The 17,077-nt window shown below is 33.3% G+C and overlaps 1 protein-coding gene across 4 annotated transcripts in view; it reads right to left on the reverse strand.

Annotated features, from left to right (window-relative positions):
• Nucleotides 1–10,819, reverse strand: part of Mlp60A (Muscle LIM protein at 60A) — a 28,114-nt gene extending 17,295 nt beyond the window's left edge. Inside the window, exons 1-4 of one of the 4 annotated variants that reach the window (XM_073992109.1) lie at nt 10,722–10,819; nt 10,148–10,642; nt 9,736–9,870; nt 9,278–9,437 (exon numbers count right to left, since the gene is read on the reverse strand). In XM_073992109.1, the coding sequence (XP_073848210.1) occupies nt 9,278–9,437; nt 9,736–9,850 (275 nt within the window). In that variant the 5' untranslated portion in view covers nt 9,851–9,870; nt 10,148–10,642; nt 10,722–10,819. Of the gene's footprint in view, nt 1–9,277; nt 9,438–9,735; nt 9,871–10,043; nt 10,643–10,721 lie in introns of those variants that run through there. The other 3 variants (XM_073992111.1, XM_073992112.1, XM_073992110.1) reach the window with 3 other exon arrangements.
• Between the last annotated feature and the right edge of the window lie 6,258 nt (nt 10,820–17,077).

Genomic DNA, 17,077 nt, shown 5'->3' on the forward strand with positions numbered 1-17,077 from the left:
CCTTTATACAACTGTCAAAACCTGCAACAAGAATCTTCAAGTTTCACCACTTTTTACTCGAAAAGCGTTCCTTTACTTCAGACACTATACAATTCATATGGGAGCAGCATGGTACAATAATACAGGTAGCATTATCATGCCAGCTGATGGTAACATAATGTGTCAATTGCATTGAATTAATATCAAATTTTGACATCTTATTTTACCAACAGTTGCCGATGCGGCTACCTGTGTATTTGTACCATGGGGAGCAGTTTACAACTTTTACTACAACCAAATTATTACTAAAAATCACGTAAGAAGACACAGCTTGTTGTATTTTGACAGTTCTTTTACTGAGAGTATGCAAATTCTTGCTGGGCAAATTTCTTCTAGCATGCATATGCAAATCTTCTTTTTCCTGCAAACAATAAATCAGCTGTTATTGTGGAAGTAAGCAAGTCAATTGTAATTTTTTTTTTTGGAGAACCATGTTGTTATATTGAAAAATTCTATTTTTGAGAGTCATTTTCCTTTTTAATTTTACTAAAATACAAAATTTTTGTTTGCTTTGGTTCCTTTAATGGCGGACAAATTGTTTTGTTTTTACAAATCAGCTCATTGCTTGCAGTCTGTTTACTTTTTACATTTTTCTTGCAAAAAAGAGTATAAAAACTCCTTACTCTCCGAGTAAGTTCTTGCTGGAATTGCCTTTTGTGAAATTTCCATGTTTAAGAAAATAAAAAAAGAAAACAAATCAGCAATTTTCACGTTAATGGCTATAGCTTCGTTCCAGTACTTTTTTAATGAAAAAAGTGTCAAAATAGCAAACTGCCGAAAATGAGTTCTACATACAAATTTTTCCAAAATGTACGGGAACGGACAAATGGCAGAAACGTCAAAAAAACTGGAACAAATGCCAAAGTCGGCGAATCAACTAATCAGAAGCTGGCAAACATGTTGCACATTTTTGCTCGCTCAAATTTGTCGTGTAAAAAGTTTCTAAAGAGAAAGCAATTCAGCGCCATTTTGGTTCAAAGAGAAGTTAACATTTTGCAAATTTTTTGGTGTACGGGAACGCATTTTGGTGAAAAGTGTGCAAAATGTGTTAAATGTGTAAAAACTATATGCTTTTTTACATGCATGTTGTCACTTTGGGTATACTAACATACAGACCAGGGGCTCAATTCTTGTTCTATGGAAATTTGAAATGAAAACTTTTATAATAGAAATAAATTTCAAATTAAAAATTTTATAAAGAAAATATTTTTCATTTCAAATTTTCATAGAACAAGAATCCAGCCCCAGCTGATGTCATACATGCGAAAACATATTACACCATAAGCCGAAAAGACAATAAATGTTTAAGTAAAATTTTATTGTGTTTTCGGCTTTATCGATATTTTTTATTGTTAAAACTAAACCATACAGGCCCCTAATCGCCTTCCGCCAGTTGTGTTGAGAGTGAAAAATTTAATAAACACACTGGGTTTCAAACGACAATTCTAAAGCGCAAACTTCAAATAAATCCCCGGCAAAATGCTCTAATGCGAACGCCGTTTTAAGTATATTTTTAATATTCGGCCCAAAAAATTTTTCACTCCCCACTATAGCAAATTTCATGATATTATTCTACTATTCCCGGTCCACACAAGAATGCATTTTACACTTGCACTCAAAACATGTGTTTTGGGAGTTTACGTCATTTGTTTGACAGATATTAGCTCTGTTCCTCTACGTTCAAGAATCTTCAAGTTTTACTACTTTTTACTCGAAAAGAGTTCCTTTACTGCAGACACAACACAATTCATATGGGAGCAGTTTACAACTTTTACTACTTTTGCGTTTTTACCATTTTCAGAAGTAAAGGAACAGACCAATTGTATGGAATTGACAACTTAAATGATGCATGTTTTGTGAAACATGTTAAATGTAAAATGCGTTTAAAGGTAGAAACACAATGGATTTTTCTTGCTTGCGTGACTTCATTTCTGGTCTGAAGGGCAGAAACTCAATCAGCTCTTTGCTTGCTTTCGTCGCTTTGCGCTAGTAAAAGAATAAATGAAAAAAGAAAAATCCATTGTATTTCTACCTTAAGAGTAATTTCGCCGAAATTTTGACATGAAAGAAAGAAGATGTAAAACAAAGCGGACTGTTTGTTTCATACAAATATTGCATCAAAGTCCCGGTCCACACTAGCGTGAATTTCTTAAATCGAATTCCTCGCTGCAGCAATTTTAAGATTTTACTCTACTACGGAAGTCGATCTAGAGACGCACAATTTCATGCAATTTTTTCAATGAAATCACTCTAGTGTGGACCGGGACAAAGCAAAATTGACGAGCACATGAAACCAGGTACACTAGTCTCTTGATATTATGTGTTTTTCCCAAAAAACGCAAAATTTCATGTCAAAATTTCAGTGATGACAATGACGTTTTTCATGATGATTAATAATTGAAAATAGTTTGTTTTGGTTACGAGAAACTAAAACTACTTCCAAAAATAGAAATAATATAAAGAGCACGATCGTGTAGAATGCTTTTTTCGATTACCAAAGAGTGTGAGAGCATTTTTATGTTGTTTCCTGTTATACCATAACAGGAAATATTAAGCGGTATGGCCACTCCATCAGTTTTGGGTGGTTTTTGTGTAAGTACATTATTTTAGTTTATTATTATGATAAAGCCCTATCTTTGAAACATTTGCCAACCAAATGAACATAGAGTCATTATCGTGCTAATAAGCGCCATTATAAACGTACTATTAACTGCATTTCAAGTATTGAATATTAAAGTTTTATGATAACAAATGTTGGTCTGTTCCAGAACTGCAAGAATCTACACATTTTGACTATTTTTTCCGATAAGATAAAGAGAAATTTGTTATCGTAGTAAAAATTTGTAGATTGTCGCAGGTTCTGGAACAGACATTATATTTATCATGTTTACATTGTGAAAGTGTACTGAGTTAATCGAATAATTCATGTCGAGTCACAGCTAGAAGTATTATGCTGCATTTTTATACCCTCCACCATAGGATGGGGGTATATTAAGTTTGTCACTACGTTTGTAACTACTCAAAATAATCATTGTAGACCCCACAAAGTATATATATTCTTGATCAGCGTGCAATTCTACATCGATATAGCCATGTCCGTCCGTCTGTCTGTCTGTCCGTCTGTGGAAATCACTCTAGCGTCCGAACGGATTGACGTAGGTTGATGAAATTTTGGGAAAATATGTTATATTTACGTAGGACTTTTGGTATTGAAAGTGGGCTATGTAGGTCCACGCTTTCGTATAGCCCCCATACAAAATGACGCGTCTTCGTTTTAAGGAATTTTTAAGATATTTTGCCCATTTTACCACCGAATTGGTTGTAATTTGGTACTTTGTGTCTCCAGAGGCCAAAAAATATTCCTACCAAAGTTGGGTTATATAGGTCCACGTTTTGGTATAGCCCCCATATAAGGCCCCATATAAAGTACGCGTCATTTTAATATATTTTGAATGTATTAGACCCATTTGACCACAGAATTGGTTGTAATTTGGTATTTTGTGTCTTCAGAGGCCAGAAAACATTCCTACCAAAGTTGGGTTATATAGGCCCACGTTTTGGTATAGTCCCCACATAAGACCCTTATAAAGTACGCGTCATTTTAATAGATTTTGAATGTATTAGACCCATTTGACCAAAGAATCGCTTGTAACTTTGTATTTTGTGTTTCCAGAGGCTAAGAAACATTTTTACCATAAAATGTTTATATAGGTCCACGTGTTGATATAGCCCCCATAATACAATATCTCCCGATTTTCGATATTTTGAACGTTTTACCCTCATTATCACACCGATATGGCTGCAATTTGGTATTAGTCTTCTTTTGGCGTATAAAACTTTCCCCCAGAAGTTTGTAGGTATAGGTCCATGCCATCATATAGCCCCCATAGAACGGTACCTTCCGAATTTCGGTATTTTGAAGGTTGTGGCCACATTAATCCACCGAAATGGCTGAAATTTGTGGTGGAGGGTATAAAAAGTTCGGCCCGACCGAACTTAACGCTTTTCTTACTTGTTTAGCTTTGAATTCATTCCTATTGTCATATTTATTGCCTTTTTAAGAGTTTTGAGTCAATAATTATGGTGAGAATGTTCATTGTATGATTGCTTTAAGTCTGGAGTATTGGTTTAACTTCATTATTACTCTCTATTGCAAAATTTACTGATCGCTACCAATATCATGATTTTATTCAAGCGAAGGGAACTATCAATTGGCTTTTCAGTTCTTTTAAATGAGATTTCTTTTAGTGAAAACCCGAACTTTTTAAGCATCGAACTCTAGAAGCTCACTTTTGGCTTCCCCAGAACAAAATATTTGCAAGCTATCAGCACGATTTAACTAAGAACTCATTGAGGTCTATAACACTCCGGTTACACTTAACCGGATTAACCCAGTGGGTTTGGGTTTCAAATGTCAATTCCATAGCGCAAACGTCAAATAAATCCTCATGAAGTGGGTTAACTCGGCAAAAAACAATAATGTAACCGTACTATAAGTTGGAAAACATCAACACAGTTACCTGTGAGTGAGTTGTTGGAATTTATTTAAAATTCCCCTTGCGTGTCAGTGCGTTTTGTAAACGTTACTCTCTATAATAGAGAGTAATAATGAAGTTAAGCCAATGGGGGGAATACTCCAGACTTAAAGTAATCATATGATTGAATCTTCAACAATAACAAAACAAACAATTGGCCTGTTCCTTTACTTTTGAAAATGGTAAAACCGGCAAAAGTAGTAAAAGTTGTAAACTGCTCCCATATGATATGTATGGTGTCAGAAGTAAAGGAACGCTTTTCGAGTAAAAAGTGACAAAACTTGAAGATTATTGCACGTAAAAGAACAGAGATAATGTTCTTTATATTTATTGAGAATGAGTTATGTCCGTGTTTATACAGGGAAAGTTGATGGGAAAGAAAATTGAGTTTATGGGCGAGGGAGTAGAGAGGAATAAGATGGGGTACACACACCTCTGTACTGGCAAATTCTGTTTTGTTTCGTTTTTCTTCGTATACAACCTGAAGTTGGCTGCAGATTTGTTTTTGCATTTTCTTTCATTACAACAACAGCGAAGACAATTGAAAAAAACATTTGGAGGAAAAACTATTTTTTAAGCAAAAACAATTCGAAATAAGTGGAAATATCAAAATTAAAATGCAATTCAAGGGTTCCTTTATTAATTAATTGTTTATAACTGACGTCCATTTTTACTTTTCATTACAATTTTGCCATGGCTTTGTTTTTGAACGTCGCAATGAGAAAATGAGTGTGAAGAAGAATAAAAAATTATAAAATTGACACAAACATGATTTCCGTGTCTAAACAACAAGGAAATTTTAAAAGAAATTGAGAAGAAAAATTTTCTTTCCAGTTTGAATGTCTAAACACGGTCTATGAACAGGGCGTCTCATATATATCCTTTTATACCCCGGTTACACTTAACCGGATTAACCCAGTGGTCTTGGGTTTCAAATGTTAATTCCATAGCGCAAACGTCAAATAAATCCTCATGAAGTGGGTTAACCCGACAAAAAACTCTTATGTAACCGTACTATAAGTCATAAATGGAAACATTATGCAGTAGCTCTTTCTTGAAATTAATGGAAAGAGAGAATATTTCTTTGCTTACTGCCCTTTAAGAGATGCAAGTCAATGGTTATAATGAAAATGTTGCTTACGGGGCTTTAACACGTTGTGTTTTATACATGTAATGCATTGCATTATTTTTTTATTATTATTCTTACCCTGCGTTTACACAGGACAGTTGAGTACATGTATTGATCGTAAAAACCCCTAAACTAGCCTGTGTGACGTAGGCGTCCAGACAACTGCAAAAACAGTTGTAGAATTATGAATGAAAATATTCGTTTTCTTTTTGTTTTCCGTTCACATGTTTTGTTTTTGTTCATGTTCTTTTGTTTTCAACACATTACAATTATTATCTCACTTCTTTTTTACAAAAATGTCAAAAATTTGTTAACCTGCTGTCTGTGAAAAACGATGGTCAGCTGGAAGACAGCCGACAAATGTATGTATGTGTTAGTAAATCAGAGTTGTATTTAAAGACAAACTGTCTGGTGTAAACGCCTAGTTAAATATGTACCAGTAGTGCGATTCTCTAACTCATTTTTTGAGTTACCGACAAAAATCGGTAAAATTAAAATGCTTATAAATTCGGCAATGAACGATATTTTTCGGTAAGTTAGCGACGAATAAAAAGTACTCGTAAAGTTCTACCGATAGCAACATTGCTGTCAACTTTTATTTGAACTTTTCATTCATCATTTTGCGTTTTAATTTTACCGACATTTGTCGGTAACTAAAAATAAATTAGTTAGAGAATCGCACTACAGTTATAAAAATGCAACAGGGTGTCTCATATATTTCCTGTTATGCCATAAAAGGAAATATTAAGTAGCCTGGTCACTTTTTCAGTTTTGAATGTAGTTCTATTGTCATAAAGTTATGAGAAAGAGAGAATATTTCGTAGTTTATTGCCTTTTAAGAGATGTAAGTCAATGGTTATGATGAAAATGTTGTTTGTTGTGAAATAGAGAATGAGTTGTGAAAGTGCCATAGGGTGTCTCAGATATTTCCTGTTCAGCCATAAAAGGAAATATTAAGCAACCAGGCCACCGGTTTAGTTCAATAATGTGTAAAGTGATTATGGCTACGTTACATTAGCGCTTATTAACACGGCAATTGCTGTATTTTAAGATACATTTGACACATGTATGTGTCAAATAAATTATTATAGAGACACTTGTCATGATAATAAGCTTTATTTATGTTATGCTCATTATGAATCACGTTCAAAATGGTTGATATCTCTAGTTTAATTGTAAATTAGTGTAAATTCGTATAAATATCTTAAAAAAATAAATGTATTATGTGTTGATTATGTATGAATGTGGTATGTGGTGTTTAATTATTTTTTACAATTTGGCCAAGCCATGCGATTCATTTGTTGTTTAGTTGGTTTTAGTTGAGTTTAGTAGATTTTTTAGTTGTTGATGTTGATTTTTTTCTCACCGTTTATCTTTGTTTTACATTTGGTTGCTCAGATATTTGTTTTTTGAAGGAAAAAAAGTAGATTTGTTTTTGGTTTTTGTGTGTGTGTTTTTTTGTTGAATAGAATTTCTATTATATTTATTTGACAAATTTCTTTTCATTTTATAACAAAAATATATATATGTATGTATGTAAAAAGTTCAGTATTTATATAAAAAAAAATAAAAGATGTTTTTGGTAGACGCAACATATTACAATAATTAACAAAAATACATTGTACAATTGTTTTAATTTTTTAATTCTTTTTTTACAAACAAACAAAAATAGTTATTTTCATTTTTCTGATAGAATACCACAGTTGGTTTTTTTTTTTGATGGATTTGGTGGTTATATGTCAACTACTGATCTGATCTGATTGATTGATGGTAGATATTTTTGTAATTTCTTGGTTTTTTTGTTTTGTTTTGGCGTTTCATTTGTTTTTTTTTCTGTTTACATGGGGAACGATACACGTTGTTTGGTAATAAGGTGGTAGGTGCTAGGTGCTTTAGTAGTAGTACAGTAGAGCAGAGTAGTATAGGTGGTAGATTGGTAGTAAACAACAAATTGGACTAAACGGAAACATAACATTGAAACTCAAACAGATCGAATCCTGAATTCCATTGGGGTGCGTCTAGAATTCGTTCGCCAGTAAGTAATTTAGTTGCTGTGGTAATACGAAATAACGAAATTAACAACTTAGTATGTGTTTTTTTTTTTTTTTGTTTTTTTTCTTGTATTGTGTACATATATATAGAGAAAGAGGATATAATAAGGTAGGCAGAGACAATAACAACAAAAAACCAAAAAAATAATTTAAATAAAAAAACATTATAACAACAAAAAGACAATACAAATCAAAAAAAGGATACACTAGCAACAGTATACATACATAATACATACATATATAGAGTGGAATTTATAAAATTGTATTATTATTATTATTTATTTTCTGGGTTTCTCAAACATTTGCAACAATTTTAACGTTTTTGTTTTCTTTTTCTTGCTCCTGTTCTTTATGTAAATATATATATTTTTGTTGTTTTATAAAATGAAAAAGTGTGTATATGTTTTTGTTTTCTATATTTTTTTTCAACAAGAGAATTGAGAGAAAATAAAACCAACCAACTAATAAAAAAAGAAATGTAATTAAAAATAAACGGTGACACAATTATATACATACATAACAACTTGCCGCTGTTAAAAATGTGTGTGTGTGAGTATGTGTATTGGGGTGTTATAGTTGTGTGTTAATTTAAATATTTTTTTGAATTTGTTTCTGTACAAATTTGTTGTTGTTTTTTTTTCATTTATATGTATATTTAAGTGTGTGACTAGGTGTGTGTGTGCGTTAAAGTACACTAGTATATGTGTGTTAAAATGAAATGTCTAAAAATTTGTTTTTATTTTTTTTTTTTGTTTAATGGATGCATTTTTAAAAAAAATTCTAAGTGGGTGGATGGGTGAATTGTAGAAGACAATTTTCTTGGAGTAGTGTTATAGTTGAGCTCTCACACACACACTCTCTCACACTATTATATACATATACATGATATATATACATAGTATTGATTGAATTGATATTAAAGAATTTTAATTTTCATTTTCAGAATTGAAATTTACTCTGGTGTTGATATTCTTCTCTTTCTCTTGCTTTCTCTCTTACGTTTGAAAAGATCCTTTGGCAAAACTCATTAATATCATTACATACATACACTTTTAAATAAAATTTTTTTAATAGGAGACTGTTTGTTAATCGAAATTTGTATATTATCCTGGGATAATTGTCAAAAACAACATTCATTTGTTAATTTTCTCATTAATTTTCTTCTTTAAATTCATTTTGTGTTGTATGCTTTAATTTCTTCTTCTCTTGGTCTCTTTTTTATGTATGTATCTATACATGTATATATATAAATATGTGTGCATAAAGTATGTATGTATATGTAGGCTAGTAAGTGTAACTTTTTTTCTTGTCCTTTTTATAGGTATTATATAGTAAATTGTTGGTGGAACCAAAGGTATTTGTTGTTGTTCAAGGATATCAAAAGAACAAAATTTTTGGTTTTTTGGCTAATAAAAATATTTTTGAAGTGATAAGGGGGGTCAAACTACTCAAATAAAATGTCGATTTATAATCACATTTTTTCTATCACTACTTCTATTACTAAAGAAAATAATTTTACTTACTCTCTGTTCAAATGGGCACCAGTGTCCATGGAAAGGCAGCCAGCACCACCACCGAAACCGTAACCCTTAGGTCCGTATTTGCGGGCATGGCAGTTCTTGCAGTACAATTCCTTTTCGTGTTCTGTGCAGTTTGTGGAGTCAAGGGCTTTGTTGCACATGCCTAAAGGTAAACAATAGAAAACAAAAGGAACAAGGATTAAAACATTATGCCAAATCAAGCAAAGTTAAGCTAAGCCACACATAAAAATCCTTAATGAATTAAATTTCCATTGGTTTTCCACTTAAGAAAAGCGAAAAACCAATTACACAAGAAATTCACAAATTCCTCTCAAATGTGTGACAATTTGCCATGTGGCCAGGTCACTAGATCCCAAGGAATCTAAAAGCCAACTAAACACAGCTTTATCACTAGAAACTTAAGTCCGCTTTAGTCTATGTAACACAGGGTAATAACTTACCGCACTTGAAGCAGGTCTTGTGGAATTTGTAACCTCCAGCAACGCGTTCTTCAGCAGCGTATACGGATTTGCCGCACTTGGGGCACTTTGGTGTTTCAACAGGAACGAAAGGCATGTTTGTTGTTTTCTTTAAATCTATTAAAATTGGAATTGGAGGAATTTTTCAAATTATTTTTTGATTTCTTTTACAAAATGGCTGTAAAACTTTTAGCTTTAGCTTGGCAATTTTTACAAAAATTCTTTTTTTTTCAAAAAATATTTTTTTTTACAAAGCACTTTATATTTTCAAAATTGAATTTTTTCAATACTTTTTTTTCAAACAAGTTTTCTTCAAGGAATGCGTAAGAAAAGCAAAAAGTGGGCTAAGCAAATTGGCTTTTTTCTATGACAAATAAAAATATATTCACTTTACCGCGCTTAGGTGTACCACTACGTGAAAAATACCGATTTAAAATGAACTTCACTGATGCTGAGCGCAGGTAGTCTTTATTTCATACTGCACACGGCACAACACATATTCGTTGTATTAGAAGAAGATAGAGATGAAATGTTGTTGGTGTGTTCCCGCAACTTTGTTCATGATCTCTTTCTCACTCTCTTGAATGGGAGACAAGTGCACACATAGGGCAATGGCAGGAAATAGGGGGGAAGCGGAGCACCAACACATATTGATCTTCTCTATACTCCACACAATGTTGATGATGCTGAGATGAGCTGCTGCTTGCTTCTCCTTCATAGAGAGCAGCAACATTTTAACCACACACACACCAACTAGAGAGTCTTCTTATGGCCAAGGGGAGGACATAAGGCTGCATGTTCTTTATGTATGATGTACACATATAGGCCAGTGGTGAAACCCATATACAGCGGAAAATGGCCATTGCCTCCATCATTATCATAAATTTTCCTAGCCAAAAACAAAAAAATATTACAACACCTTTCAACAAACAAAAAAGAAGGAATTCGGGAGCAGAATAATTCCTCACCCTACCACCCACCCCACCTTGCATGGTGCCGCTTGTAATTGCTAGTGGTTGTTGTCACTGCCACCACCATGTAATATGTTAGACATACAACAATATTGTATATATCATGCGGAAGAATTTCAAAATGTCTTCTTCTTCACTTTTGTAACCAATTGTTTTCTTTACAGTTTGTTTAAATTTGTTGCTGTTTCAATTTTGTTTTTTTTTTTTTTTTTTTTTGTTTCTTTTCTATATTATAGTGTTTTATTTTTTGTGTTATTTTTTCTCTTTTATTTTTGAGGTTAAAAATAACAATTTCTATTTTTAAAATTACACACTCATGTTGTTTGTTGTAGTTTGTTGAATCAACAAAAAAAAAACATAACAAGAAAAAATTAGAAAAAATCATAATAAAACAAGCAAGAAGAAAAAAAAAACATAGAAACATCTATAGATTCAAAAATAACTATAAAAATCTATGATGCACACCGACACACACACTCTCATACATCAATATCAAATATGTACATGGATATTATAGAAAAATATCCAATAACAACAACAACAAAATATTGTTTTTGGTACTTTGCTACGCATTTGAGTGTTGAATGAGTTGAAAAAAATATAAAATGATTAGATATTTTGTTTTTGTTGCAATTTTCTTCTTCGCACACATGCAAAAAATACAATTTTATTTCGAGTCAATTATTCATAACTATATTAAAATTATTGAAATGATATCAATGCCAATAATATTAAGAGAAGAGCAAAACAGATAATGACTCAGTATCAAATGGCTACCTCCAATGATAATAGAACAACAAATCATATTTGCCAAAAAAAAAAAAAAAAAAAAACTCAAAACAAAAATTTTCCTAAACTCTTAACAATTTTCTAAGAAATGCCATTTTTGATTGCATTTTTGTCATACATATGTTAAGTTTTCATACCTTGTTAAAAATAACTAGACTATGGAATGTGGCTGCTTTTAATTAACAAACATTAATACATGGTTATCATTCACTTCTGTATGCAAAATCAATTGTTTGGCTAAATATTCTGGATTTCCTATCAATTGCAGACGTTGATCATACGTCAAATTTCTTTTCCCATACATATGCGTTATTTTTTCCAATAACTACTAATACGACGTGTTAGGCCATGTTTATAATATAGCCTTTTGCAGGGTTAACCTTCTTTATGAGGATTTATTTGAAATATGAGCAAAGGAATTGACATTTGAAACCCAGCGTTTTTGTTAAATCCGGTTATATATAAACGTAGTATTATAGTACGTTTATATATAACCGGATTTAACAAACCCACTGGGTTTCAAATGTCAATTCCTTTGTGTATACGTCAAATAAATCCTCATTGAGAAGGTTAACCCTGCCAAAAGGCTATAATATAAACATGGCCTTACACTATGTTTACATTTACGAAATCCACTCGATTTCATCTGTCAATTCCTTTGTGTATACGTCAAATGAAAACTCATCTGAAATCGATTGGATTTCATTTGACGTTTGAGCAATGGAATTGACAGTTGAAATCGAGTGGATTTCGTAAATGTAAACATAGTATTAGTCCTTAATAATACCCAGCAAAAAATTTTGGAAGTTGTGCAATTGGAGTTATGATTTCACAACATCTTTCGATGTAGTCCAACAGAGTTATGAAAAATGCACTTCGTAACATAAATTTTATAAGAAGTTGCTGTAGAGATCCCTACAGGAAAAAACCAGTTGGTTGATCTCTACACATTTCTTCAAAAGTCAAACAAGAGTGTATACATTTCGGAGAGTTTGTTATAAAATATAGAAATAAAAACTGAAGTTGCGAACATTTTTGCTGTCATTCACGAGACAGAAATTGTTAATGGAGTGAAGTGCAGTTGGAGTCCATGTCGAAAGCTGAACTAGATGATGAAGCAAAATCAGATGCGCTTGGATTAATTGGAGAACGGAGAAAGTAAACTCAAATGTGATTGAATTGAATGGAAACTTTTTTAATTTGTGTTTAATAAAGTTCTTTGTATTCTTGTTTACACAAATAATAAATGCATTTTATTTTTTCTGGGATATTTCGCAATGGCTTGCATTTTTACTGCATCTTTGGATTGATTAAAAACACAATCCGAAGAGTGCCTTTAAATTCAATCCAACAGACTACATAAAAAGTTGTGATTTGGATCGAAAACGGAGTGCATCCTAGCTGTGTGCTGTGGAAGCAAAATGGAGTGCATCCTAGCTGCGCGCTCTTTTGTAAAATTCATAAGTGAATTCATAGGAAAAGATGTACTCCAACGGCAAACTGTACACTTGTAGTGATTCAACTGCATACGCGAACTTAAAGCTACATTTAAATATATAATAATAATTATCGAGAATTTCGATTTATCGAGGCACGAATTATCGCGATTCTACCGTATTTCAAACAAATTGTGGTTATTATATAATTATTTTTTTTCCATTAACTGCTAGTTCGATGCGTGGCCTAAGTCCTTAATAATATACTAACTACTGAACACAGCTCGGCTTTAACATAAAGCTACGTTTATATCATGAAGACACTTTGGGACAACACAAAAGTCTCATCTACACGTAACGTATTTTAATAAAACGCGCCAAGCATATAATCGGCAGAAGTTTTTTTTTATAAAAATAAGGAGAGAAAGGAGAAAAATTGTAAGGAGAGAAAAAATACGGCCATTTTTACATCAAAAGTTGTTAATGATATTAAATATACTTAAAATAAGACACTAATCTTATAGTAAGTTTACATTTACGAAGCCCACTCGATTTCAGCAGTCAAATCCATAGCTTAAACGTCAAATGAAATCCATTGGATTTCAGAGGAGTTTTCATTTGACGCAAAGTAATTGGCAGTTGAAATCGAGTGGGTTTCGTATATGCAAACCAAGCATTAGGAAGATCAGCAGAAGGCTATACAACAAATCCAGTGAATTTAAGTTGTCATTTTCATACAATATATTCCATAAATCGGGATAATGAACTTAATCATTGTATAATCGTATAGTCAAAAAAGCGTTTAAACGTAAACTTTGGCTCTGCCTTAGCGAGTTGATAAATGGCCTGTTCCCGTACTTTATAGAGTGGTAAAAGTAGTAAAAGTCGTTAACGATTTTCATATAAATTTTGTGTACGGGAACGCAAAATGTGTAAAAGTGGTAAAAATTTTAATAATATTTTAATTCTGGAACAGAGCTAAAGAGAGTCAATCTGACAACGTCAGATTCCTTTGGATTCTAACTCAAACGCGATAATGTTACATGGAAAAATACTGGTTTGGAGTCACTGAATCTTCTAGCTTATACTAATTTCCTGAAATGCACCTAAGCATTCCAAGCGCGTGCAACCAGGCAATAGATGAAGTGAGTGTCATCGAGGATATCATACATAAGTCATCCAAAAAAGCATGTGCAACAGACGCCCTCAAAACACTTTATATCAACCTGACCATATGGAAACATAGGTGCAATGCTGTATAACGTATCGGATGCATTGATCTCACATCTGGAACTATACGTACTACACGTTAGCAGACTTCCTGCCTTCTTTGGCATAAAAGGTTAAGCTTGCATCCATCCATAAATCACTCTTAAATTTAGCTGTGCCCTCTAAACTAATCCATGCAACATCAAAGAAAATGTTTGAAAATGTAAAATTGGCGCAAATTCAACCGATATTAAAATCGACAACTCAATCAATGTACCTAGCCAAAGGATATCCAAGGCAATCTGTAGTGATAGAAGAATCTACTAATTTCTACTATTGTTTTTCGATAACATAAAGTAAAACTTGTTATCGTTGTAAAAAGTTGTAGATTCTTGCAGGTTCTTGAACAGGCATTTTTATTTGGTTGCTAGCTTACCGATAAATTTCGTTAATCACCGAAATTAGAAGCCTTTTTATTGTACCGATTTTTGTCGGTGAGTCCCAATTTACATTGGGCGAGTTTACTTGCGGCAATTGTCATTTTGTAGGAGAGAGAGGTGAGGCATATGGTAACCCTTTGCCTCTCAGCACCCTCTCTCACCTACAAACTGACAATTGCCGCAAGTAAACTCGCCTAATGTAAATTGGGACTAACCAAAAAATGCGTTAGAGAATCCCACTACTGGTCAAAACCTATTCAAGCGAAAAACAACATCTCGACTATTAATGAAGAAATACAACCTGAAATTAACGGTAGGAATAATTAGGGGGGTTACCAGTGAATAACATCAATGACATCAAAAGAGATGAAATTGCCAGTGAGAAGGAACTAGCGCACCACAAAATATTGCAAATATGTGACCAATTTGCACTTTATAAATTAGATAAAAAAAATTGTGTGTTTTAACTACTGATGAATAAATCGTGAGGCACATAGACGGCATGGCACCAGTGTCCATGGAAAGGCAGGCAGCACCACCAACGAAACTGTACACGCCAGCGGGGGTTTTCATACCCGATTAACCGGAAACCATAGTTTTTTGGCGGGCGGCCGCCAACCCAGCATCATATCTATGATTCTGCGAAGGTTTCTATACTGCTACAATAACAAACAAAACAGTAAACTTTAAAGCCCTCGGCACATACGGTCCGCTTAGTGACACGTTGGGACACGCGTTGTCCCAAAACAGTTAAATTATGTTTAACTTTAATGCGTCAGCCACATTGTTGTTTTTAAAAAACTTGGCATCACTTACACTTTTTTATGTAGTTGTTGTAACGCAATGCTCAACGCGCCGTATTTGCCGAATGCTTAAGGCCTGGGTACATAAGCTGCCTCGCCTGGTTGCCTTGCTTTCCTGCTTCATTTCTGACATAACAAAAATAAAAGAATAAAGCCCTCGGCACATACGGTCCGTTTAGTGACACGTTGGGACACGAGTTGTCCCAAAAAGGTTAAATTATCTTTAACTTTAATGCGTCAGCCATATTGTGGTATTTAAAAAAACTTGGCTTCACTTACACTTTTTTCATGTGGTTGTTGTAGCGCAACGCACCGTCTGTGCCGAGCGCTTAAAATAGGCTGGGCAAATTTCGAACTGGGTTGCCCTTTTCTTTTTTATTATTTTATCAGAAGCAAGCAGGCGAGGCAGCTTATGTACCCAGGCCTTAAGATCCGTATTCGCGGATATGTCAGTTCTTGCAGAACAAAAGTCATTAATTTTCCGCCTAAAAACGAAAACATAATTGTACAAGAAATTTCTGCCTAATGTAAAGCAATTTGTCATGTGGCCAGGCCACTAGATCACAAAGGATCTAAAAACCAACTAAACACAGCTTTGTTATAAATACCTTAAGGCTTGGTTTACATTTACGAAATCCACTCGATTTCAAGTGTCAATTCCATTGCTCAAACGTCAAATGAAAACTCATCTGAAATCCATTGGATTTCATTTGACGTTTAAGCAATGGAATTGACAGTTAGAATCGAGTGGATTTCGTAAATGTAAATTTACTATAAGTCCGCTTTAGGCTATGTAACCCAGCAAAATTCTTTCTAGCCTGAAGTGTATGAAAGCGATTTTCATGATCACTTATTATTTGGATTGGCCTTGCCGCATTAAAAACTTAAGGACTGGGTACATAAGAGATGGACAGTCTTTCTTCAGTCATTTGAGGGAAAAGGCAAAGGAAAACTTAGTGCTACCTTTAAGGATTTTCATGATATTTTATTTAGGTCACTCTTTCCCTTCAATTCGGAGACATACATGCGGCATGGGATTCTCGCTTAGTCCATATTTATATTGGGAAACTTTCTTTGTTAGGCAATGTTAGTTTGCAGGTGAGAAAGGTGAGGCATATGGTAACTCTTTGCCTCTCAACACCCTCTCTCATCGACAAACTGCCAATTTCCGCAAGGAAAATTGCCTAATGTAAATATGGACTTATAGCTCATTTAGACTAGCCATAAATCCTCGACTAGATTTAATAAATCCAATACAAATCTCATTGCATTTAGATATGCATTTTGGAGGATTTAAATGGCAGTCAGCTGATTTTTGTCCATGGCACAATTACAAAGGTAGATGCATTAGCCCATCTGATCGACTTTGAAACGTCAAAATATTTTTTTGTAAATTGAATTCGTCTCAAAAAACATACGTCAAATTAAAAATTTATTGTTTAATACTGAAAATGTTAGCACATTATGCTACTAATGCTAACTAAAGAGCAAATAAAGAATTATTCTATCGCAGTTTACCAATCTTAAATAAACGAACTATTTTATCGTTTAGACATCGTAAATATAAGCCTTGGTTGATTAAAAGCGATAAAATTAGCCGACGAAAAACGATTAAATTCTTTTGAAATGTGGATTTATCGTCGTATTCTAAAAATTCGCTGGACTGACCACGTTTC

The sequence above is a fragment of the Musca autumnalis genome, unplaced genomic scaffold (assembly GCF_047663935.1).
Source record: "Musca autumnalis isolate F117 unplaced genomic scaffold, ASM4766393v1 scaffold_5, whole genome shotgun sequence".
NCBI classification, from domain to species: Eukaryota; Metazoa; Arthropoda; class Insecta; order Diptera; family Muscidae; genus Musca; species Musca autumnalis.